The sequence below is a fragment of the Heliconius melpomene genome, chromosome 17 (assembly GCF_056956725.1).
Source record: "Heliconius melpomene rosina isolate 202511_hmr_F chromosome 17, ASM5695672v1, whole genome shotgun sequence".
Classification (NCBI taxonomy): domain Eukaryota; kingdom Metazoa; phylum Arthropoda; class Insecta; order Lepidoptera; family Nymphalidae; genus Heliconius; species Heliconius melpomene.
Genome location: NC_140405.1, coordinates 2,919,583 through 2,944,227, shown reverse-complemented (window position 1 = coordinate 2,944,227; position 24,645 = coordinate 2,919,583). Strand labels below are relative to the sequence as shown.

At 31.7% G+C, this 24,645-nt stretch overlaps 4 protein-coding genes across 9 annotated transcripts in view; all 4 read left to right on the top strand.

Annotated features, from left to right (window-relative positions):
- Window positions 1–12,359, top strand: part of LOC146529840 (CD151 antigen-like) — a 154,316-nt gene extending 141,957 nt beyond the window's left edge. For all 6 annotated transcript variants that reach the window (XM_085200299.1, XM_085200296.1, XM_085200298.1 and 3 more), the window contains 5 exons: window positions 103–335; window positions 4,189–4,380; window positions 5,626–5,799; window positions 6,267–6,416; window positions 9,575–12,359. In XM_085200299.1, coding sequence (XP_085056425.1) covers window positions 195–335; window positions 4,189–4,380; window positions 5,626–5,799; window positions 6,267–6,416; window positions 9,575–9,718 — 801 coding nt within the window. In that variant the 5' untranslated portion in view covers window positions 103–194 and the 3' untranslated portion in view covers window positions 9,719–12,359. The remainder of the gene's footprint in view (window positions 1–102; window positions 336–4,188; window positions 4,381–5,625; window positions 5,800–6,266; window positions 6,417–9,574) is intronic.
- Window positions 12,360–18,912: 6,553 nt separating this feature from the next.
- On the top strand, window positions 18,913–20,144 carry LOC146529839 (uncharacterized). Its single transcript, XM_085200286.1, has one exon. The coding sequence runs from the start codon at window positions 18,997–18,999 to the stop codon at window positions 19,987–19,989; it is 993 nt and encodes a 330-aa protein (XP_085056412.1). The 5' UTR covers window positions 18,913–18,996; the 3' UTR covers window positions 19,990–20,144.
- Window positions 20,145–20,677: 533 nt separating this feature from the next.
- Window positions 20,678–21,726, top strand: LOC146529838 (uncharacterized). The gene has a single exon (XM_085200287.1). It carries the CDS (start codon window positions 20,822–20,824, stop codon window positions 21,437–21,439), a length of 618 nt encoding a protein of 205 aa, XP_085056413.1. The 5' UTR covers window positions 20,678–20,821; the 3' UTR covers window positions 21,440–21,726.
- On the top strand, window positions 21,696–24,365 carry ras (Inosine-5'-monophosphate dehydrogenase ras). Its single transcript, XM_085200285.1, has one exon. It carries the CDS (start codon window positions 22,575–22,577, stop codon window positions 24,108–24,110), a length of 1,536 nt encoding a protein of 511 aa, XP_085056411.1. The 5' UTR covers window positions 21,696–22,574; the 3' UTR covers window positions 24,111–24,365.
- Window positions 24,366–24,645: the final 280 nt, after the last annotated feature.

Below are 24,645 nucleotides of genomic sequence, written 5' to 3'. Positions count from 1 at the left end.
GGAATTTACTGGTCTTGGATATGTAAGTATAAATATTTCTTTATAAGCTTTAAATACATATTTGAATAATTAATATGAAAAAATAATGTTATTCTTTTTCAGATAATATTCACAAGCAACGATGACGACATAACTATTTATGCAGTGTCTTACAGTAGTAGAAACCTCACTGGGAAACATAACTGAGACCTATAATGGCAGAAGAGAAAAAGAAAGACTCTAGTGCACTCTTAGCTAAAAAGAAGAAAGTAAAACCAAGAAAGTCGAGAGATGCAGATTGCTGTAGCGTGAACTTTTTAAAGTGTGTTCTACACATATTCAACGTGATATTTTTGGTGAGTAGATACATTATTATTTACATAATTTTGCCATATTATCGGTAATCAGCTTCACCAGGAAAATTAAAAATACAATAGGTATTATTATTTTATTTTAATGGCCTATTATAGTTAATTAGGAAACTAAAACCATAGAGTGTCACTGAAGCCTGCCGTTCGGTACCCAATGTTTCGATTTTAGATAGAAAGCAGAGACCAAAAAATCTCGATACTTTGTTCTGTTTACCTACTATTTTATAGAATGTTATTATTTTAAATTTACTGTATTATTTTAAATGTAATTTAAAAACACATACATACATTTTTTAGATTGGTTATATATATTCAGTTCTTTAGAAATATAAACATATTAAAATTCTACAGACGTCCTGCTGTGTTCGTAGCATTTGTTAACGTCATTTTAAAATAACTCATTCTGTAATGTTCCTAATATTGTTGTTGCATTAAAACAATATTATTATTATAAGACACTAGTCCAAAATATTATGTTAATATATTTTGTTTGTTCTTTGATATTTCTATGTTGATAAAATATTGCTTTTAGAATTTTTTTAAGATATAAATCTATAACAGTTTTGATACCTTTCTTTATTTAGCTTCACGCTGCATCCCTCACCTAGCTGGGTAGGCAGATGGACTCTGGCATCAGAGTGTCTTAACACTACGTTCAACACCGCGCTTTACCTCTTTACCAGAGCGAGGAATTGAATATACCAGCGACCCGCCAATACATTATCGAAAATATAATAATTTATTAATGTGCATTACTGTCGTTTTCTAATAATATTATTATTTTAAAAACAATACCTATATGGAAAATTAAAATTTCAGACAATTCAATAAAATAGTTATTTATAGAGTAACATTCTTTAAAATTGTATAACTTTTATTTATAAAGCGATTGAAATAAAACAAACAAATGTTAAGAGGTGCTTGCCAAAATACAATGGGGGAAAACTACAATCGGTTAAGCCGTTTCAGAAATCTAAATGATCACAAATAAACAGACAACATTAAATATTGTTTTTTGTTCTAAGACGTTATAAAACGCCATCAATAACATTTTTTCTTACATATCCTCCACGTTTCGATTTTATTACAAGTATAGATTTCATTTACTCGAGTTGTAATCGAACCCATAACCTATCTCATTCAATCGCTCTTTCCACTGCGCGACGACTGTCCTCTTCCTTGTCTTTATAGGACTAAATTAGTTTATAAGTATATAAAATTTGTTCATCTTTATGATTTTCAAAGTACGTCAATACCTACTATATGTAGAGCAAAATCTTTTTAATTTTAATATTAACATTACTTCATTACATTAACCAGCAGGTGTTTTTCTTTTCTACCCATAAGAGACCGCCAAGGCCTCTTTAATTAATTAGCGTGCCTTTTTTATGTACTTACTTTACTACTTTTTATATACTTCTATACGTATTATATTTATATTAAAAAAATAATATTCTGAGTATACTGGCTATGCTTCCCTTATAAATATTGTAAAATTAAGGTTTACTTAGATTATGGTAGCTGCTACTACATGCGTGTTACAGCGAGAAACTGAAAAAAAAAAAATGATATAGGTAGTGGGGAAAGGAGCCTCTTAACATTAGGTTCCCTCTGCCTACCTGCTGTGTGTGGGACAGCATGAAACTATTTTTTATATAATAAAATAAAACAACTATATAGCGAAATAACATTTACATTATTCACCAGGTGCTATGTAAACCTTATTGTTTTATATTACGAGTATAATCTTCGTAATCAAGGTTGCGTATTGTTATTATACTTCATTCAATTACTACAAAAAAGTATTGTTTTATTCTTTCCAATGTAACAATATTGCTTGCATTTTTATTTGGTCATACAAATATAAAAAAAAATTAAATAAATATGTTAATGTGTATTATTTGTTCTAGAATAAAGAAGTAAATATAATTAAGATGCTAATGCCTCACTTTCCGCCGATTTTTTCGCGTTGCGTGTTAAATGGCGGAACTTTACGGGCACTTGTCTCGGTGTTAGAACGAAAAAATGAACATATTAAAAAAATAATCCTTCATTTCCTCGAGTGAGGATCGAACCCACAATCGAAGCGTTACAGTCACACTCTTGTGCCGCTGCGCCTTTATTATTTATTTACCTATTGCATTATTTATACGAAGTTATAAGAATACAGAACACACGTGGCCATAGTAGCGTCTCTGCGTCATGCACTTCAACACCCTCGCTCCAAGCCCCCATTACTGTAATTCGATCCACTTTTATTTTAACTTTAACAAATCGATTTGTAGCTTCCGGCCTTTCTGATTTTAATGAAACTGTTAAAACTTCGTTCCTAAAATGTAAATTACGATTTATTTTAAGTAAAAACAGTGTATTCACGCTTGTGTATCTAATGGCTGTAACGAATTTGATTTGTTAAATCTTTTTGTTAAGTAAGAAGTTATTATGTTTCCGAAATATTTTCTTTGTGATATTTAAATACGCGACTTCGAGCTTATAAGGACACGCGGGTTAATTGATGTTCTATTTTTGTATGGAACATTATCATGAGGCCATTGTAGCGTAGTGCGGCAGTTAACTAAAGATTGTGGATTCGATTTCCATTTGGGAAATTAAATTATTTAAATTTTTTTGAGTTCCATCACTGTTTCAACAAACAATGTCTCGAATTCTGGCAGAAAGTAAAGGATGTGTTGGCACTTTTCTTTTTTGAATACACAGTAAAACTAACGCTAAAACAAATAATGCGACCAGTCGTGGGAATACGAACAGATGTGTACAGAGATTTTTTTTTTAAATCCTCATATCGAAGGCTATTTTATGTTAGTTGGTTGTCGTGTCAAATGATGCTTAAATGTAATAAAAATTTGACCAAATATTCAATCTAAATTACTAAACACATAACTTCAAAATTAACATAATTATCTTATCAGTCGCTGTCCATCGCTATATAGAACAGGCTGTAATTTCCTATTTTTACATTTTACTGTAATGTCAGAAATGTATAAGGTAATAATATTATTTTAGAATTCCGTGAGTAATTTATAATGCTTTACATATTTGTGTAACATATTTTTCAAAAGTTTACTTCCAGTCGACATTCTGCACACGCTTGGAAAAGGGGTTAAAATTCAAAAACTCTTCATTGAAAATTGTTATACTAAATTTAAATACGTTTTTTATCGCGAAGGTGTAAATAACCCGTATTTATATACTAAAACTTAAAAATATTATTAAATAACCTTAAGCCCTGAAAATATTGTAAGTTAAAAAACATAAAAGAAACCAGTTTTTACTAACTTTTGTAAAGATAAACGCAACTAAAATCCTTTGATAATGCAGACGAGTTCATCAACCGTTTCCTAAAAATTCTGTAACACGACCTCATTATTGTTAGAGACTCTGAGCATGAAGCGAGTAATAATAGTTAAGTGTTAGCTGAATTTCATCTACGATTTATTCTTGATATATCTAGATTGTATATACTTGAAAGTATTATTTTAAAAAGTATGGGAATTGATATTAAATTATCAAACTTATTATTTATTTAACTCGAAGCCACGGCTCAGGGGCAAAAGATGCGACTATAAATGCGACCGGTTGTGGATTCGATCCTCAGTCGAGGAAATCAAGGAATTCATTTCCTCACTCTGATGACGAGGCAAAGCGCGGCGTTCAGTTCCGCCACTAAACACGCAATGCCTCCGAAATTCTGCGAAAAGCAGGGAACGGAAGTTTCTTTTTAAAGAGTATAGAGAACAAATTTGTTACTATTATTAGAATATAAGGTTAACATGACTCTATCCTAGTGGCAAAGAAATACATATCAATATAAATTTAGTTTGCAGGTGCCGGCGTACTAATGGTGGGTGCATGGACTGTCACAACCAGACACAGATTTGTACCATTGCTCCCGACTCCCACGTATCCGGCCATTGCGTATCTCCTCATAATAGCTGGGGCGTTGGGCGTTCCTCTCTGCGCCCTAGGCTGCTGTGGTCTTAAGACTGAAAATAGAACCAGTTTATTATGTGTAAGTACTTTTGTGTAGTAAATATTATCTATACTAAATATAGCCCAAGGCGAAAGCCTGGCGTTGAATTCCCCCACTTAACACGCAATGCCTGGAAAAAATCGTAGGGGTGAAGGAAGTGTCTTAACTGTGAAGCTGATAAAAAATCTAACAAAAACAACATGAATAACAAGATTATAATTATTTACTCTTACAATATTAACTGTCTATGTACATTATTAAAGGTAACTTAATATTGAGACGTTATGTAATGATACTATGAATGTTATCTCATATAAATCCATTTTATTATGGTAATTCCCACGTCGAATCAAAGTTATTTCGACATACGAAATGCTGTACTATATTATTATAACATCATCATTTTAAACATTATATACCTATACGTATATTAAAAATAAAAACTAAAGTTTGAGTTATTTCAATAAAACAGCTGTTATTGTACAACAATTTATATAAACTAAATACTTCTACATTGTTATAACACTTATATTAAAACAAACACTAATTGTTAAGTAAAGTTTTCCCAAAATACAATAGTGAACGTTGCATTTTAATCGGTTAAGCCGTTTCAGAGACGCACAGATAAACAGTCATTTTTTAAAACTATTATTTTGACTTGTATTATATTGTTAAATGCTAAAAAACTATTTTTCTTATTTATATATTTTTTATGAATAGAACATTTTATTATAAGTAGATATATTTTATGTTCCTCATCATGCTACGAAGCAAGTTAAAAAATGAACTCGAATCTTGCTTGGTAACAAATTTAAAATGTTATATTATTCTTAAACTAGTTTTTCCATATAAAATTCTTGTACACTTCTTTCAAGGCCATGATAACCGTTATATCATCTCGTCTCATTACACATTATATTTTTATGACAAACCTAATAAAATGAAATCATTATCATTTTTGTGAATTAATTTCTGTCTTTTCATATTAATGAGAATATGAATCATCTGGCGGGACAGACTGAGAAAATAGAGTCACGTCACTTCACTTACATTAATAAACTACACAGTAATTAAGTAGTTTTAATATGTTTGTTCATACCCTGTAAATATAAAATGTTTTTTCAATACAACTAGGAGCGCAGTAGGAAGTTTCAGAGGAAAAGGTTCAGGTTGAGGTTCACTTAAAATATTTATTTGTTATATTTTTTTAGAAACACTTTTTTTACTATTTACAAAAACTATCTGGAAATTAATATCAATGAAAATTAAAATCTCTTTTTACAGTATACATACTTTCTTCTAATCACATTCATTCTGGAAGCCGGTGCGGGAGGGCTCGCGTACTACTACGAGGTGGCTGTGGAAGACGAGCTGAGGGCCGAGCTTAATACTACATTCATAGCGAACTACGCGTTAGACACGGTTATTACAAACGCCGTCGATACTATGCAGACTGAGGTAAGTTTGACATCATTTTTTTACAACTTCAGGCTGTTCAGTTCAGGCTGTCAAGTTAAGACCCTGCTCCCTTCTTTCCACCGAATGCTGGGGGTGTAACTATAAACGCGACAGGTTGTGGGTTTGATTGCCACTAGTGGAAATGAAATATTTAATATTTTCATTTCTACGCTCCCATATCGGGACAAAGCGCGGCGTAGAGTACCGTAAGTCAACACGTAATTTCTCCAGTTTAGTAGGCAAACTGCAGCGTTATATTCCCCTACTCAATGTACAATGTATCAAACCTTGGTGACGGTACAGCAACGAAGTGTCTCAAATCGAAGTTCCTTTCGTCTACCCAGATAAATGCGGCTAGACGCGTGAAGCTGATTTAATGATTCTTTATAAACTGAAAGACATGAATATAGCTAAACCTACTTTTTATTTCCTTTCTATACTACTAACTACTAATATCATTTTTTCAGTTCAAATGCTGCGGCGCATCTCGCTACGACGAGTGGCGTAAGAGCGCGTGGCACGAGCACGACCCGCGCCTGCTGGTGCCGGACTCGTGCTGCAAGACCGTGACGTCACGCTGCGGGGCGCGCGACCACCCCTCTAATATTTATTATCATGTAAGGTTTACTTTTACTATTAGAACTGTTTTTGTCACAACTCGTCGACCGTAGTTTAGTTTTAATTGTATATATGCAATTTGTTAGTTGAGTAAATTAAAAATAATGATAAAAGAACTGGTTAAGTGCGAGTCGGATTTTCCCACCGAGGCTTTAATACCAATTTCAGGATTGTACCCTAAAGGTTCTGATTACGCGGCGAATTTCATACAAAATGCAGCAAAATTGGTACATAAATGCCCGTATGTTTAATGGGGAATAATCACTAATTTTAAATTCTAGCCCATCGTATTGTCTTTTAAAAACAAAAAATACTTGTGAAAGAATTATTTTGATACGTCTATTAGTTTTTGAGATATTGTCCTTTAAAGTTAGCGCACGACGCGAGATTCCGTCGGGCCATAACCGACTCGCGTGACGTCACAGGTCTTGCAAAACTCGCTCGCTCAGTTCGTCTTCGTTCACTCGCAGTTCGCGCTCTTCTTTAGCTGGCGTTCCACCACAAATTTAGTTTCGTTTAATAAATAATATATAGGTATATTTTTAAAATCTTTTTTTTTCACATACATAATGTAATAGCGACCATTGTATTTTAAGATATTGAAGTTTTGATAGTACTTTGTCAAAAAAACAGTTTTATCCTGCTCGGTTTCATGGTGTGTTGTACCAAAATCTTTAGCTTTGATTATTTTTATTGTAGTATCGATACTAGAAAGCTTGATTTTTTTCCAACAACACTTGGCTTGGCTGGGGCGTTACCACAAATTTAATCAGTACTTTAATGGAGAGACTACTCAGAACTTTCATGGAGGCATACAGGAAAAAAAAGGAGAGCTCTGCATTAGATTTGCGGCCTTTTTAGATTTGCAGAACGCCTTTAACTGTGTGTCTCGTCAATGTATTTGGAGGGCATTGCGATCCAAAGGGATCCCTGAGGCCTATTTTGAGATTATCAGAGATATGTACTACGATCCCGCTTTGCGATTCACGATGGTTAGGACTGCTGTTGTCGACACCAAATCCTTTAGATCACAGTAGGGGGTCACCAAGGCTCGGCTTTTAGTTCGTTCTTATTTATTGTAGTGTACTGTCACGGCTCACATCCAGGACCAGCCTCCACGGCTGATGATGTATGCCGATGACATTACACTCATTGAAGAGAAGCAACTAATGCTGGAGCGTAAAGTGGACCTCTGGAAGGGTGCACTTGAGAACGGCGGTCTTAAACAAAATGTGTCGAAGACCGAATACATAGCCTGAGGGAGCCCGGACTCGAGCAATGTCCTTATAGGTCCTGAGCCAGCCCTTAAGTTGGAAAAGTTTCAAGTATCTTGGATCCGTTATGCATGAATCTGGAGGCATCGATCACGATGTCCATGGCTGGATAAGCGCTGCCTGGGTCAAATTGTGGGAGGTTATTGGTATGGTCTGTGACCGCAGAATACCACCCAAGCTCAACGGGCTGATATATAAGAGCATCATCTGACTGGTTCTATTATACAGCAGCGAATGTTGGCCAGCACTATCTCGGCACGCTGAGGAGCTTCACGTCACGGAAATGAAGATGCTGCGGTCTGACGCATTCGAGGTAGTTTTGGGGTCCATGACGTAGCGGATAAGCTCAAAGAGCGTGGCCTAAGATGGTATGGCAACGTTGCGCGCCGGCGTAGGACCTATGTCGGATGCAAATTCCTTGCTATGTCTGTCCTGTACCTGGAGCTAGACCTCCGAACGCCCAAGAATGCGGTGTTTGGATGTCGTGATGCAGGACATGAGTGCCAATGGTCGAACCACTCAGGACGTTACAGATCGTGTAAAGTGGAGTAGGTTAGGCAGGAAGGCAGACTCTGGCAACATACGCCGGGATTAATGCCAAGAAAAAGAAGACTCGGTTGCAGTTGTTGAAGACTCGTCGCTTCGACGATGTAGCCCATTATAAATGCCATGGTATGTTTAAAATCACCTCTGCTGGCGGCACAATCTTCGCAGATTACGTATAAACTTATTGCTTTTTTTCATTGCATTCTAAGCTGCAATAATATAGTTTAATACGTGCTCGGTGTTCTGCTGTAATCTAAATTTGGCAATACATACATAACCTACTCTTTTTACTTATACGTACGCAATAGCATCATGACCATAACTCTCTCTTGCCGATCTTCAATAATCACAATAAAAATATTATTCAGATATACATATATAAAAACATTAAAAATCTACATTAAAAAAAATTGTGCATGCTCAACTTACAGCATGAATTTAGTTATATTATTATTATATTATTTTCACTTATAAAACAATCTTACTACTTTGAACTTGAATAAAAAATTTGGTACTTTTAACGCAAATAGCGTTACCTACAATATGGAACTAGTTAGGTTAGGTTACATTACAGTTTTAAATAAACAATTTCAAATAAAATAACGTAAGATAGTTATTATCTATAACCCAAATTGACATAATATTACTAGTTAGACAACAAAACTTATCTTCGCATTTTTACTCCCGCACTTCTGCGGCGACGAAATCACTATTTTCCGATAAATAATCGGCAACCATAAATCCATCTATTACAGGTAGGTTATCCGATTGACCTTTTTCGAGTCCTTCATCCATTTTAATTAATTGTATTAACAGCGAGTAACAAACAAACAAAGTACTGCGCGAGATCTCCTATCACCGTTGGCGACTAGTGAGTTTTGCCAGACCTGTGACGTCACCGCCGGCCGCGGGACTGTTAGCGGCATTTGAAATTTTTGCAAACTTCAAATGCCTGTAAAATCATAACTACTTGGTTATTTTTAATGAAACAAAAACTAGTGTATTTGTATACGTAAAAACTTTACTGTAACGAACTTTGAAGCATTATTTCACACCTATTACCATTCCTCATTGTGTGGACTTACAAACATGTGTTTTTCAGGGGCCATAGACCTGAATATTTGTTAGAATTTCAGCTTAAAAATTGCATGCGATATCGAGATAAAAAGTCTTGACTCATTTATGAGACAAAGCACGGCATTGAGTTCCACTACTCAATATGCAATGAGAGAGAGCCAAGTGACTTGACACTAGGGTTACTGTGCCTCTTTTGCTATATGCGGGATAGAATGTGAATTTAAAAAAATATAAATTTAATGTTAATTTATAAATTTCAGGGCTGCATGCGTCAATTCACAAACCACATTCGAGACAATTTAATAATATTAGCCGCAGTCGGCGTCGGTATGTCAGTCATACCGATTTTCGGCTTCTTCTTCTCCTGCGTGCTATACGTGAAGATAAAACACGTGATTGACTGACCCCGGCCTAAACCTGCACCCCCCAATAAGTGCAAGGTTTTTGATAAATCAGCTTCAGCCGGTGATTTAACGAAAGTGGTTAATAGACATCCGCAAAGAACCCCAAAGATCGCCAAAAGACAACATTCTAAAAGGAGTGTGAAACGTCCCCCGTGTCCCTTACATTCTAATAGGGAGAAAGAGGAGAAAATACCTATATCGACAATTAGTGATAATGTTAGTATATAAAAAATAACAAATGTTTATTATTTGTGGTACCTGCTAGTATAAAATTGCATATAAAATTATGTGGCTACATTTTTATATATTTTTATTAATTTTGTTAATAATGATAATATATATGTTTCTCCCTCAGCGACGATCGAATCAATCTTCGTATTTTTATTTCCTGCAGTTGCGAAAAACTTTTAATATATTAAAATTTTATCAATGACGATTAACATATTAGTTATAAACACAATCCGTTATAATATCTATATTTATTTAAATTTAAGCCTAATTAAACATTGTTTTAAATGCAACTTTGTATGTTTTTAAATTATTTATTTTTATGTACATATTATGTTATCAACATAAAATTATATTATCAAAACATTTTGATAATAGTAAATTGTAAAATCTCAATGACTTTATTTATTTATCCTTTTTGTGTTATTTATTGAATCAATTATTTAAAAAACAGTCCCAGTAGTATATTAAATTATATATAATGTTAAAAATAAACTGTTGTCTGTGTGTTCATCAGTCTTAAGCTGTTTTAGAATTTTAAAATCTAGTGAGTAGTGTAGAATCCAAGACCGAATTTATATTATAATGTCATAAGTTTGCAATGTTCTTAGATATTGTAATTTTATTATATATTATATACTTTACACGTGATATAAATGAGATTTTCACAAAAATGTATTTTTTTTCGATTATTATAGAAACAAAATACTGACATTGATAAGACTCGATTCTTTTCTATTTTATTTACTTAATATCTAAAAAAAGAAGTAAAGGTAATTATTAAATTTATTATCAGATAAATTTTAAACCAATTTATTTCTTGTAAAGCAAATATTTATAAAAATTCTCATTTATAACACGTACATGGAGTAAGAATTAAGAAGGTGCTATATTTGTTATCAAAAAGTCATTCTTTATTTAACAAATAAGAGAACTAACATCGAAATAATGTATATAAAAACTAAAATTTTATATTTAGCCAACATATTTAACCAAAAATTTATGAGAATATTAAGTTAAATAAATGTTATTTTAATCAAGTATAATAAATTATATACACTATATCTTAGAAACAGCAATTATTTTGATAGGGCACTAATTTTACTATTATTAATATCACATTTTTGCAGATATATTTTTATTTCCTTTTTTCAATACATAAGAATACTTTCTCTAAAAATATAATTATTTTTTTCTGCAACACTATTATCCATTTTGCAAAAAAAAATTCACAATTAATCTTACAATTATTTTAATGATGTACCTATATGTATTTTCGTATAACAATAAAATTCTTATATCAACTACTTTAACTGCCTACAAAATAATTTATTTTATAAAAAACAATATTATATATTTACATGTATGTCGATATTATTGTAAAATATAATTAGTATTACAAAAATCGTAGCCTTAGAATGAATGTGACAACTCTGTCTGAATACGTCTGAATTAAGGCAGCGGTTGTGAGTTTGATATGCACTCAAAGAAATTTTTTTATTTTTATATTTTCGCTTTGGTATCAAGACAAAACGCGGTGATGAATTCCACCGCTCAATATGAATGTCTGGAAAATTGGATGGTGCATAGGAGTATCTTAATACTAGACCTGTCTTTCTGCATGCGCATATTCTGCTATAAATAATACTTTTCGTGAAAAATAACGTAATATATTCATATTGCAACTTTTTAAGGAGGGTCACTTTCATTCTGAGGATTCGAAAGATTTTATAGTAAAAATTTACTTTGATGCCGCTTTTACTGTTCATAGTAACATTGAAATAAAGTAAAATAATAATATTATAACAAAACCGTATCAATATACCTGTCTATATAAACTATCAGTATAAAATACCTATTAAATAAAAAATATATTAAATAGTTATTTATTTAAAAAAAAATCTAGTTAACTACCTAGTTTTAAATACAGTTAAAATATAAATCACTAATATAAATGTAATATTATTACCAAAGTTAATATGTGCCTTACTAATAATAAGAAAGTAAGTACTTATAGCAATTTATTTAATGTTTTTTATTCAATTTGTATTGTTATTATTACATTCATTCGAAATTAACCAAATATATCATTTACAAGATTACAAGTAACGCATATAACGATGAATAGTTTATTAAAAACACATCCATAATTTTATTTAAAGGATAATTAAGTTTCCATAATTGATTTTTAAATGTATTTTAAGCGTCTCCATTTTACTGTCATTTAAAAAATCTGGGGAATGTAGCTTACAATGTTTTTAACAAAAGAAAGATTCGTTATGTATTTATATAGTAAACTTTAATCTCACTTAGATTTTGTCAATTTGTTTAATCTCGATATACCTATCAGTGTATTTGTCAGCTGGATAATTATTAGATCTCCAATTATTTTTAAATATAAAATTGATCAACTTTTTGTTCTTTAATTTCATCCCTTAATGTTATATATTTGTTGTTTACTTACGCCCAATGTTAATAATCAATCCTAATCCATAAATTGCAACTATAGATTGAAATAGACAGAGATGGAAGATGGCATGCAGGTTAGTGATTGGATAGACATGTCGGACAATACAAGATTGACGTTAACTGGAGATAGGAGATACATTATTAACATTGGGTGTTAGTTAGTAGTTTCAATACTTAAAAATCTAATTTAATTAATGACTATTACAAAATTGCTACAGAAATATCTAAAGCATAGCTGAAGTTGAATATAAAATAGATTGAAGAGAATATTTAAATGAAAGATTTATTGAAAATGCATATTACTATTATTTATAAATGGGACCTTTTTTTTTTGAAATATTTGAAACTGGAACTTCATATACTTTTTGTACTACATTACATGTTCTTTTTGTGCACTGTTGAAGAATTTTATACATAATGTTAAGTAAACCATTCTTTGAATTTGAATATTAAGCAACAAAAAATTAACAGCAACGGCGTTCGCTCCAAGGCCAGAATATTTTTAACTTTGAAATTCCCGCCTTTTTAAAGATTCATTAACATTTAGAATGCAATGATTGACATTGACAGAAGGCATTGGCCTTTAAATGGTATTTCTTGCATAAAAAATTTATATTAAATAAATGAACTGCTATTTACATCAAACTATATACCTAATTTTTTTTTAAAGGTTAGTGAAAAAAGTAATAGTATGCAAATTCTTGATTTAATCGTCACAGATTTTAAGCCATAAATAAATTAAAATACATTTTTAAAAAGATATTTTTCTCAGAAGTTGTTTAAATTATTCAGCGAATTTGAATTCAATAAAATAACGTCAACCAAAAGACGATAAAACTATATATATAGATCGTTTAAACAGTTTTACCAGAAACAATTAATTAAAGATGCCTTTGCTTAGAATTCAAGGGTAAGACGATTAAACCTAAGTTAATTATAAACAACAATAGCCTTGGTTATTATAGTACCTACCTATGTCGACGTGAATATTATGACGTCGAAATAATTGTTTACGTTAGGTGCTTGTAACTTTACTTATATATTATTAGTCATCATTATAATAAATACGTTCAATATACCCATATACCATCGAAAACCGGATGTTTATAATAACCTATATTATATGTCGGTTATAAATATTATTTTGAAGCTATTAAGGGAAATATTTACATAAACATAATTTGATAGATTGTATTGGTAGATTTCATATCCGGGAGATTTAAAAATGTTTAAAGTAAAAAAGAGATTTTTTGGTAAAAATAAGACAAAAGAGGGATAAAGTTTCTTATGGTGATAAATAGCAATATAAAAAGTTTTTAATACAAAAATATCACTAGACGTAGAACAGTACTTAACTTAAGTCTTCAAATTGGTGACTTACGAATAGGTATATTATTATATTATTAATTATCTCTATGAAATTATAAGTGACTCATTAAAAGATTAAAATAATTAAACAAGATAACCCATGGAAAGCGGGACTGTCTGTACTCATCGGTAGGTATATAAACTTCGAGCTAAAAATTGGGACGTCCCGCAAAAGCCAGACTAAACTGCTTAAATATTTATTTTATGTTTTTAAAATATAAGATAGCGTAGTCGGACAGTGTAAACGAAATGGTTGAGGCTACGATACTTTATACAGTGTATCAAATTCGAGCAAGAATACAAAAAATGAGTGTTTTAAGACTAGGTTATTTCTGCCTGCCTTGTGTGACTGTGAGGTTGTGGGTTTGATTTGCACTCGAGGAAATGAATTAAGTATTTAATATTTGGTGTCGAAGCAAACCACGGCATTGAGCTCCGCCACTCAACCCGCAATACCTCAAGAATTTAGCGGAAAGTGTAAAGCGGAGTGTCTTAGGTTACACTAGGCGCCCTCTGCCTACCCCGCTACATGCGGGATACAGCGTGAGGCTGAGAGAGACATTGAATATATTACCTGATTATAAGTATGGTACGACAAATCCTTTATGATATTCGTTATATGGATGAATATTAAATACTTAATACACACGTTTTTCTTTCTTATATAAACTCAGTTTTTAAATCGACATTATGAAATTATCATTATGTATTTTTATTGGAATAATAAAAAAAAATTCTACCTACTTAAAATAAAATAAGAATTAATACACAGATTAATAAGCCCGATAAACATTTAATTATACTCCAACTATTATTCTAAGAAATATTAAACTAAAATATAAATTACTAAATTAATAGTTATTAATGCAACTTAGTAGTGCCGTTCACGTAACATTTTTGATTATTCCATTTTTATTATCAACAACCGTCATTAAAAAGGTTTTTTTAATATAGCATGGCTTATAAAAAAATATAAGCACTAGGAAATAACATTATACATTATTTAATTCCTTAAAATTATAATATAAGTAAGTACCTATATGAATTAAAATTATGAACTGGTAACAATTAGGTACACTATGGACAATAATAATGTCATTGACCTTGTCTCCATGTCATAAATCTAAAATAAATTTTGTTTTGAATTATAGATACAATTCTATCTTAACGAACCGATATTATAAGTAATAAAATATAAGCTGATATCCGCATCATTCAACTTTTGAATAGTGCTAACGAATTGGAAATCCTAATGGGTAAAAAACCAACGCTTTAAGCTTTTAAATGTAAATTTTTTCCTCATAAAGGTATTTTATCTATCTTTATGTTGTTCCCCTTTTTCTTTTAACTGTGAATACAGAGAAAACGAAACTAAATGTCTTATCGACCGTCATTAAACTAATTAATTACGTAATAAGTGATAATTAATTAGAAATATAATTTAAAATTTAGTATATGCTTAGTGATCTACAAAAGAAGACGGTATTTTAAAAAATGAGTGTAAAGCTATTTGTTTCTATAATACTATTTTCTCTATTGATTAAAACCGTTATATCAGAAGTAACTGCTTTTGCTTACGCGCATGCCAGTAGCCATCATAATCCTTCTGGAACTAAGCACGATGAAAGGGGAAGATTAAATTTGACTGAACGAATGGAAGAATTAAAAGCTCATATCAACGCCATGAAAGAGAAACATTTAAAACATCGTATGGAGATGTTAAATAAGCATAAGAATTGGGGCCCACAAAATAATAATAGACAACATCACAAAACAAGTATTCCACACAAGGAAGTAAGTGAATTGCATGTCGTAGAACCAGTTACAACAGAAGCGATATCTACCCATCTCATAAATTCTATACAAACAAAAGAACCTGTAACAGAACAAGTAATAAGTACAACTACAGAGCAAATATTTTACAGTCCAGAAGTAGAAAAGTCTCATAATGTTGAGGAACCTAATGATATTTTAACGACGTCGACTACATTGCCAACAGAAGAATCTACGCTGGCGACTATTATAGAAATGGTAACAGAAAAGTCGACTCTCGCCAATCCAACAATAACGATAACAACAGCATTTACTCCTACGGTAACGGTAACAGAAAGATCTACCGTAGTAACGACTGTGGGAACGATATCGACATTGGGAAGTACGGTAGGCGAAATTAGTGTGGCGAGTATTACAACAGAGTCATATCCTTTCATGAATCAAAGCCATTTGGACCCTGAAGAGCAAACCGCAGCACATGATTTCTCCAACCTTCCTGTGAGTCCTTCTAATAGCAAAGAAGATAGTTCGTATGATAATTTCGATATTGATATCCGTGACGGTGAAATAGGTGAATGATATTTTTCATAATAAATAGCAGTGGCATGACAAATAGTAAAATATTGTTAAAATAAATAAAATATTTAAACTGTATTACATAGTTTTTTTTGTTTCTTAAAACACGTTTCATTTAATAAGTAAACCTGTTGTACGTAAATGTTTAGGTAAGTACTATTTAGGTAAGTACTAATATCAAAATATTTACTTACAAAGTAAATCTTTTGGAATAAAATCATCTTTGAAACTCAAATGACTTTATATGGATTTCTCTACAATCTGTACTTAGTCAAACAATTATATAAGTATTTGGAGAAACAAAAACCTTTTCGACCTAAGATGATAACAAGTTCTTTGTTCATCTTTTATTTAAATTTATTTAAAAGAAAACGATAGTTTTTTAAGTTTTTATGCTTAACTCTGTTACAAAAAAGTTTATAAAACGTGTTCATTAAATTTTCTGCTTAATATTTGCAGTTCACTATTCTATCAGTTTCAGTTATAATTAAAGAACTATCTTATAGTAATTCAGTACATTTTAATCCTCACAGAAATAGACTTACTTAGGTCCTCTCATCTTAATGCAAATAATTTTTCATAGAACGCTTTAATTGTATTCTTTTTTAATTTCATTTTAATTACTCCATTAGAAAAAAGTATAATTAAATTGCCCTCTTAGTTTATTTATTGTTCTTTTTATTAATATAAAGATAAAAGACAGTAAAATAACACCTACCCGCGCAATCGGCATATTTTTGTTAATTTCCTAGCACCTCCTTTTTTCATTTAGGTACCTGCTGTCACGTGACAACAGCTACAATAAGTTATAGTAGGAAACTTTTCATACTATATAACCTATTATAAAAAATATTATTATCAACTTAGATAAACGTTAAATAGATTGTTAATAGATATTTAAAGACATCATTAATATAAACTAATGTTAGTGTTTTTACAATTTTCAATAAAGTGACACACGAAAATTGTTGAATATCAGAATGTTACTCAAAACTTTGAAAATTTTAATACCGGGCCTCCTTTGTTTACTAGTGCAATGTGGTGTCTCTCAAATGAGTCCATTGGTGTTTACACAGTCTGTCCCTGCATCTCCGAATGCAAATAACGTCATATTTTTAACTCGAAATGGTGTTATAGACTCGCCGAACTTGGAACTAGCGAAGAACAGACTGAACGCTAACGTCGAAACAAGATTTGGAGACAGACTACATCGTATAAGGATTTTAAATAATCGCCGCCCTAATTATCAAATTCCTAGCAGAATACATATAACATATATCCGTCCTGTTCAAAGGGTGAAGCCGAATGGGCCAGCGCCATTGTCCATTTTACCTACTCATGCTGTTCACACGGAAAGGCCACCCTTAAGTATAAAAACGAGTGCACCGGCTCAAAAACCTTTTACCAATCCTGGAGGGCTAGAGATAGAAGTCACAAGTGCTCTTCCACATCTGCAAACTACAAAGAAAACAGGAAATGATGACGACTACGACTACGATATTGATGTCCGAGAAGATCAGTTCTAATGTTATTATTTTTATATTTATATTGCTTTGTTTAAAATAATTTAGTTGATAGTTATGTATGTACCTTCATATACTTAATTTATCTATTTCATATGTATATTATATGAAAAGAGGAATGTGGATTGATTATTTTGAAATAAGTTAAAGCAAATAGTAGATATAAATTTACCAAAACTTAATGTTTAAAATTTTTACTTACTGAAGGCAAATACACATGTGTTCAAAAACTTAATATTTATGACAAGCAAGAGAACTTGGACGTGTTTATTCGAGATTCAAAAATACTTGATTCTACTTGATTTGACCTCCTCAGCCAACGACTTCAAAACATACTTATTATAAATTAGCAAAATCAACGATATTAATCTGTGGGCCTCCTGGCCGTTTCAAAATCAACTTTCGAAACCAGAAATAACCTTACCTTTATCTGTTTCTCAGAACTATCAGTATCTAAATGATTTATCAAAGTCACATACACAGAGTAGTTGCCTACATACATACTCAACGTGGTGAAGAAGAAACTTCGACTCCCATATGACTACCACAGTAAAGAATGAAAATGATAAACAATGTAGTAATCATGTGTACATTTTTAATAAAAAAAACATACATAATTTATTTAATTAATAGTTATTGTTTTTATTTACATTTATGAATCAATCAATAATAGCGCATTTAAGAAATGTCTATTTCTGTTAACAAGAGTTTAAGTTCAATTCTTCTTTACAATCTTTACAAACATCGTTTCCGAATCAAATTTGATATAACGCGTCTTTTAAATGAGCGGATATTAAAGGATGTAATTGGATTGGTAATCGATTGTAATTATTTATTTCTTCCTACTTAGACTACATACTTATAACATAAAATGTTATTTTTCATTAAATAATAAATGTATATTCATCCTCATAGTAAATGACTTTGTGATTTTCTTTGTTTAAAAACTAATTGAATCTGAATACTAAAATCTAATAATTATACTTTGCATCCTCATCACTCAGAGTATTTTAGGCAAGGGCATAAATAGTAATATGGAAGGGCGGGTGGTCCCTGTGCACCCTAAAATAGTCTATCTCCGAATTTATTAACAAAAAATTAAGCCTGAAAAATTTTAAGAAAACCTTTAACAAAAAAAACTGTTTGAATAGGAAAGCCCAGTCCCCCCGAGGAAAATATCTCTAAATACACCTATGTATATAGGTATCTAAATAAAGTAGCAAGAATATAACAGGTTTTCAAATATATAAAACTATACTTCGTCAGAGACAAGCCGTGTCAGTTGACCGGATCGTCCTCCACGCCGCTGGCCGTCGCGATTTAATTTACGTCGCGTGTACAATGGAAACTAAATTACAATTATTAATTTTATTTCTTACTATATTAAAGTGCAATGGACACGTTCCTATTCTTAGTGATATACTATCAGGCACGCATTCCATAATCCATGGAGTAGCTGGTGGTGTCATAGATCACATCTCACAAGGATTTCATTTGAACGTAGATGGGAAATTTGATGTGAATAAGAATGTAGACCAACCACCGCAGTACGAAAACCAACCACACATTGGACCTCAAGAGAAACCTGAACAAACTATCGTTGTAGTAGTGGAAAAGGAGCAGAATCACCACCACCACCACCATCGGCCCCATGGTAATAACAAAGGCCAATATGGGCCTGGGTTCAATGAATACAGACCAAATCAAAATGGACCTGGAAGACCTGATTATGGCGTAAATGGAAATTATGGCAACCAGGACTTTATTCGCCCCCGTCCTAATGCTTATGATCGGCCATTTGAAAACAATGGCAACTATAACGGTAATCAGGGTCAAAATCATTATCAAAACCCATACAATAAACCAAACAGATATCCGCCAAATAATTACGGAAATCCTGGTTATGACAGACCTTATTACCCCCCACAACTTAATAATGAACTAAATAATAATCGTGAAGACTATAATAATTTTGGACACAACCCTCGACCAAACTACGGGAATAACTTTAATAATGGACCACCTGGACCTAATCAGTTCAATAATGATATACCTAATAGCATTCCAGGAAACCAGAATAACTATAATACAAATAATAATTTCAAACCTACAGGTTACGAAACAAGTACAGTTGAGTTTGTAAATCCTAGTACTGGGTTCCCGACAAGCAAGCCCAGCTCAACTCAGAAACCAAAGGACGATGTTCCTCTATTCATTCCTCTAAATCCCGAAGATAAAGACGATACGACTAATTCTGCTCCAAAACGTGAAACCGATAAGAAACCTGTTGATCAGGACGAGGATTTTGAGCTAGATATAAGAATCAAAAACTAGAATAATTAATATTATATACCTATCAGTGAATTTATATTTTATCTCAAAACTTGTTTTACTTATATGGTAAACATAATAATTACTTATACAATAATAAGTGGAAAATACACATTTTGTATGTTTTTTTTATAATATATAGTTAGTGTGTGATCTTATTTTATTTTGTTGTTAACATATAATATTTTAATAAATTGTGTGATATAAGTATTGCTTTAAAAATGTTATTTGTAAATGAAAAGTAACGTAGTATAATTTCTACTACTTATCTAAAAAAAACTAAGAATCTTGTATTTTTGAATAAATTTATGAAGGAAAAAGAGGAAGGTTGATTCGGAGCAACGCTTAAAAATTTAAATTAAGTATCAATTAGTAATCTTATATTCATAATACTTAAAACTCAGTAGTCAATATTATTATAATTGAATATACAAAAGCTACGTTATATTACGTGCTCGTATGTACTTACAAATAGTAAATGCTATAATAATATTCCTACCACATATGATAATATTTGCAGCAAACATTAGCAATAAATGTAAAGTTCAAATGATCTATTTACAAGGTCAACTATATAAAATTCGGTTTCGTCACCGCAGACCGCAGGATTTCCCACTTTGTGATTCTCACGATGTCATTACAAATATACGACTGGCATCTTGGTTGTAATTGTAAGTGCAAAAAATAATAGTTACATGCGATAAAGACATCTGCTGTTACGCGTTTACATTTTATTACTAACACGTTTGCAGAGCTTTCAATATATTGCAGAATTACATTCGATCAGTATTGTTTAGATATTCAGTAAAACTAGAGTGTACCTAGATAAGAAATCATGGCGGGTCCATGGTGGATCATGTTCCTTACTTTTTTTACATTCAGTGAAACTATAGTGAGTTATAACATCATTGTTTCGCAAGTGATGCGGACGGAAACTTTGGTTGTGACATCAGAAAGTTTGGACGGAGAAAATATTAAATTGTTAAATTCGATTACAACCTTGCCAAATACAACGAATACTTTACTAAATGATGGTAAAATATTTTCGAATATTAAAGATGAAGGTGAAATCGCAAATGCAGAAACTAACGCTGAGAACAAACTCATAGATTCCGTGCAAAATGTGTCAAATATAATAAAAAATAAGAGCGACCAACTAAACTCGAGCAAGTCGCAAAATGGTAATAATAATAGTACAATCCAGCCAGTTCAAGTTAAATATATTGACATAATTCCTATAAAACTGAAAAATGTCACACCACAATCTCCAAAGGAACCTCAGCACCCTATATCTAACATATCTTCGACACAGAAACCGGAAAGACCAGCTAAACCTGCAGGGGCAAACTCAAGTAACCCTAACATGACATTAGTAGATAGAGCAGCATTCGTCGGGGATCTTTGTGCAACGGGCTTCGTCAAGGTTAACGGAAAATGTGTGGAACAAATGTAAAATATACATGCTATTACCTTTTAATCTATTTATCGATAATTATATAAGTATAATATACAAATATCGCTTAAGCATAATTGTCGATTGAAGTATTGTTCCATATTATGCATACAAATTTTAGTATGTTACTATTAAATACATTTTACTTGTAAGCTCATGAACTTTATAGAAATTAAAAAGTATATTTTATTATAATTTAAAAGTTTATATCGAACAAATAAATTATTAAATAGTTTGTTAAGTTAGAAACTTTTTTTTGCTAATGAAAATAATTATTTATACAGAAACAATAGATTGATTTATTAAATTTACATTAACTAGACATGACCAGATATATTAATATATTGTTTTTAAAATTACTTAAAAGTAAAATAATATACTTCATAAAAACAAATTTGAAATGTGAACTTTTTTATCACAATTTTGAAATCACAAAAAAAAAAGAGAAATAATGTTGTCATAAGACAATACATTAAAACAATAAACAATAACAAATACATTTTAATAGTTATGAATATATTATAAAATAAAAGAGAAATACTTACAAAAACATATTTAATATTTATTAAGTTTTCAGGTTTTAAATATTGTGCACCTTTGTAATTAAAAAATGTTATATTTAAATTATTTTATTCAATAGTAACACTGAAATGTCAAGATAATTAATTTTTAATCTGTGGCCACGGGAAAAAAAATCACAAGTAGCGCTTGCGCGACGAGGTGTGTGTCTGTTTTCGTCACTTTGACATTTTATTGTTCGAGCAGTAAGTGCGAGACTTACGACTTCATTTTAAAGACGCCGGCTTGGTCGAGTCCTCGCTAGTCACTACGTTAAAATTTATAAATGAATATAATTATATAAAATTTATAAAAAATATTTAACAAACGTACTATTGAAGCGTAGTTCATAATTATACAAAATATTTCTATTATAATTCTTCCTCAAAATATTCAACAAAATTACTCGCACCACGTGTATTTAAAAGTATTAAAGTGAAATAACTCCTTCAAGAAACTTTTTGAATAGTTACTATTATTCAGAAAGCATTGTTCTAATCTAAACAAATCGAACACTGTAATAAACTTGTGCATAACAACATATTTTTTTGCACGTGTTAGTACTTACAAAATAATCATGTCAAACGCAGAAGGTGACTTACGGGATGGACTCTCGGCAAAAGAAATTTTTGCCAACAGTGAAGGACTAACCTACAATGATTTCCTCCTTCTTCCTGGATACATTGATTTTACCGCGGAGGAGGTCGACTTGACATCACCTCTCACCAAGAAAATCAACCTAAAAGCACCTCTAGTGTCGACACCTATGGACACCGTGACCGAAGCTGATATGGCTATTGCTATGGCTTTATGCGGAGGTATTGGTATTATCCACCATAATTGCACTGCTGAATATCAAGCAAATGAAGTCCACAAGGTAAAAAAGTACAAACACGGTTTTATTCGTGATCCCGTTTGCATGGGCCCCAAAAATACTGTAGCAGATGTTATAGAAGCTAAAAAGAAAAATGGATTTACAGGTTATCCTATCACTGAGAATGGCAAACTCGGAGGGCGTTTGATTGGTATTGTGACGTCTAGAGACATTGACTTTAGGGAAGGTGACCCACATCTTAGCTTGAAAGAAGTTATGACCCCTATTGACGAAATGATCACTGCACAATCTGGTGTTACTTTACAAGATGCTAACTATATCCTTGAAAAGAGTAAGAAAGGAAAATTACCTATTGTCAATGGTGCAGGCGAGCTTGTGGCCTTAATTGCAAGAACAGATTTAAAAAAAGCTCGTAGTTATCCCAATGCCTCAAAAGATTCAAACAAACAGTTGCTGGTAGGTGCTGCTATTGGTACAAGAGATGCAGATAAAGAGCGCCTTAAGCTTCTTGTGAGCAATGGTGTGGATGTTATTGTTTTAGATTCCTCTCAGGGTAATTCAACTTATCAGATAGAAATGATAAAATATATTAAAAAGACTTATCCAGATATTCAAGTTATTGGTGGCAATGTTGTTACCAGAATGCAAGCCAAAAACCTGATTGAGGCTGGAGCTGATGCTTTGCGAGTAGGAATGGGCAGTGGTTCGATTTGTATAACTCAAGAGGTAATGGCTTGTGGATGCCCTCAGGCTACAGCTGTATACCAAGTTTCCTCATATGCACGCCAGTTCAACATACCTGTTATTGCTGATGGTGGAATCCAGTCAGTTGGTCATATTGTAAAATCCCTTGCTTTGGGGGCTTCGAGTGTCATGATGGGTTCACTTCTTGCTGGGACCTCAGAGGCACCTGGTGAGTACTTCTTCTCAGATGGAGTAAGGTTGAAAAAGTACAGAGGTATGGGCAGCTTAGAAGCAATGGAAAACAAGGATGGTAAAGGATCTGCAATGAGTAGATATTTCCATAAGGAAACTGACAAACATAGAGTGGCACAGGGTGTGAGTGGAAGTATAGTAGACAAAGGTTCTGTTCTCAGATTCCTTCCCTATCTTCAAACAGGAACACAGCATAGTTGCCAAGATATTGGTGCTCGATCCGTAACTAAATTGCGTGAAATGAGCTACTCTGGGGAGCTGAGATTCATGAAGAGAACTTATTCTGCACAGCTTGAAGGAAATGTGCATGGCTTATTTTCATATGAAAAACGATTGTTTTAAATCTATTATTATATTATATTTGCTTTAAGTGATATACAAATTAAGCATTTTTATAAATTTATGATGTTTAAAAAACATGCCATAAGCCAAAATAAGAATTATTTTATGAACTTGTATATTTGTAAGATTGAATGGTACATGTGTTATGTAAACAACCAAGATATTCCATTTTATTACATTTTTATTCATTATGTTGATGTTTATGATAAAGGACCAGATGTGAAATATCTTTCATAAATAAAGTTTTTAACATAATTTTTTTGTTTATGTGCCTGTGTAATCCCTTAGCTAAGTATTCAATTTATTGATTTTCACTCTATTATTATTTTTTTAGAAAATTTGCATAAAAAAGCACTAAATTAAAAAAATATTGCTCTAAATTGTTCAACAAACATGTTTTATCAGTTATAATGGAACAAAATATCAAACTTACAATTAGTAAATACATCCATATATTATATATAGTAACAAAATATTTATGGATATTTTTTTATATATGTTTACAAAGTATTATAAGTAGTCAAGTAACAAAAAG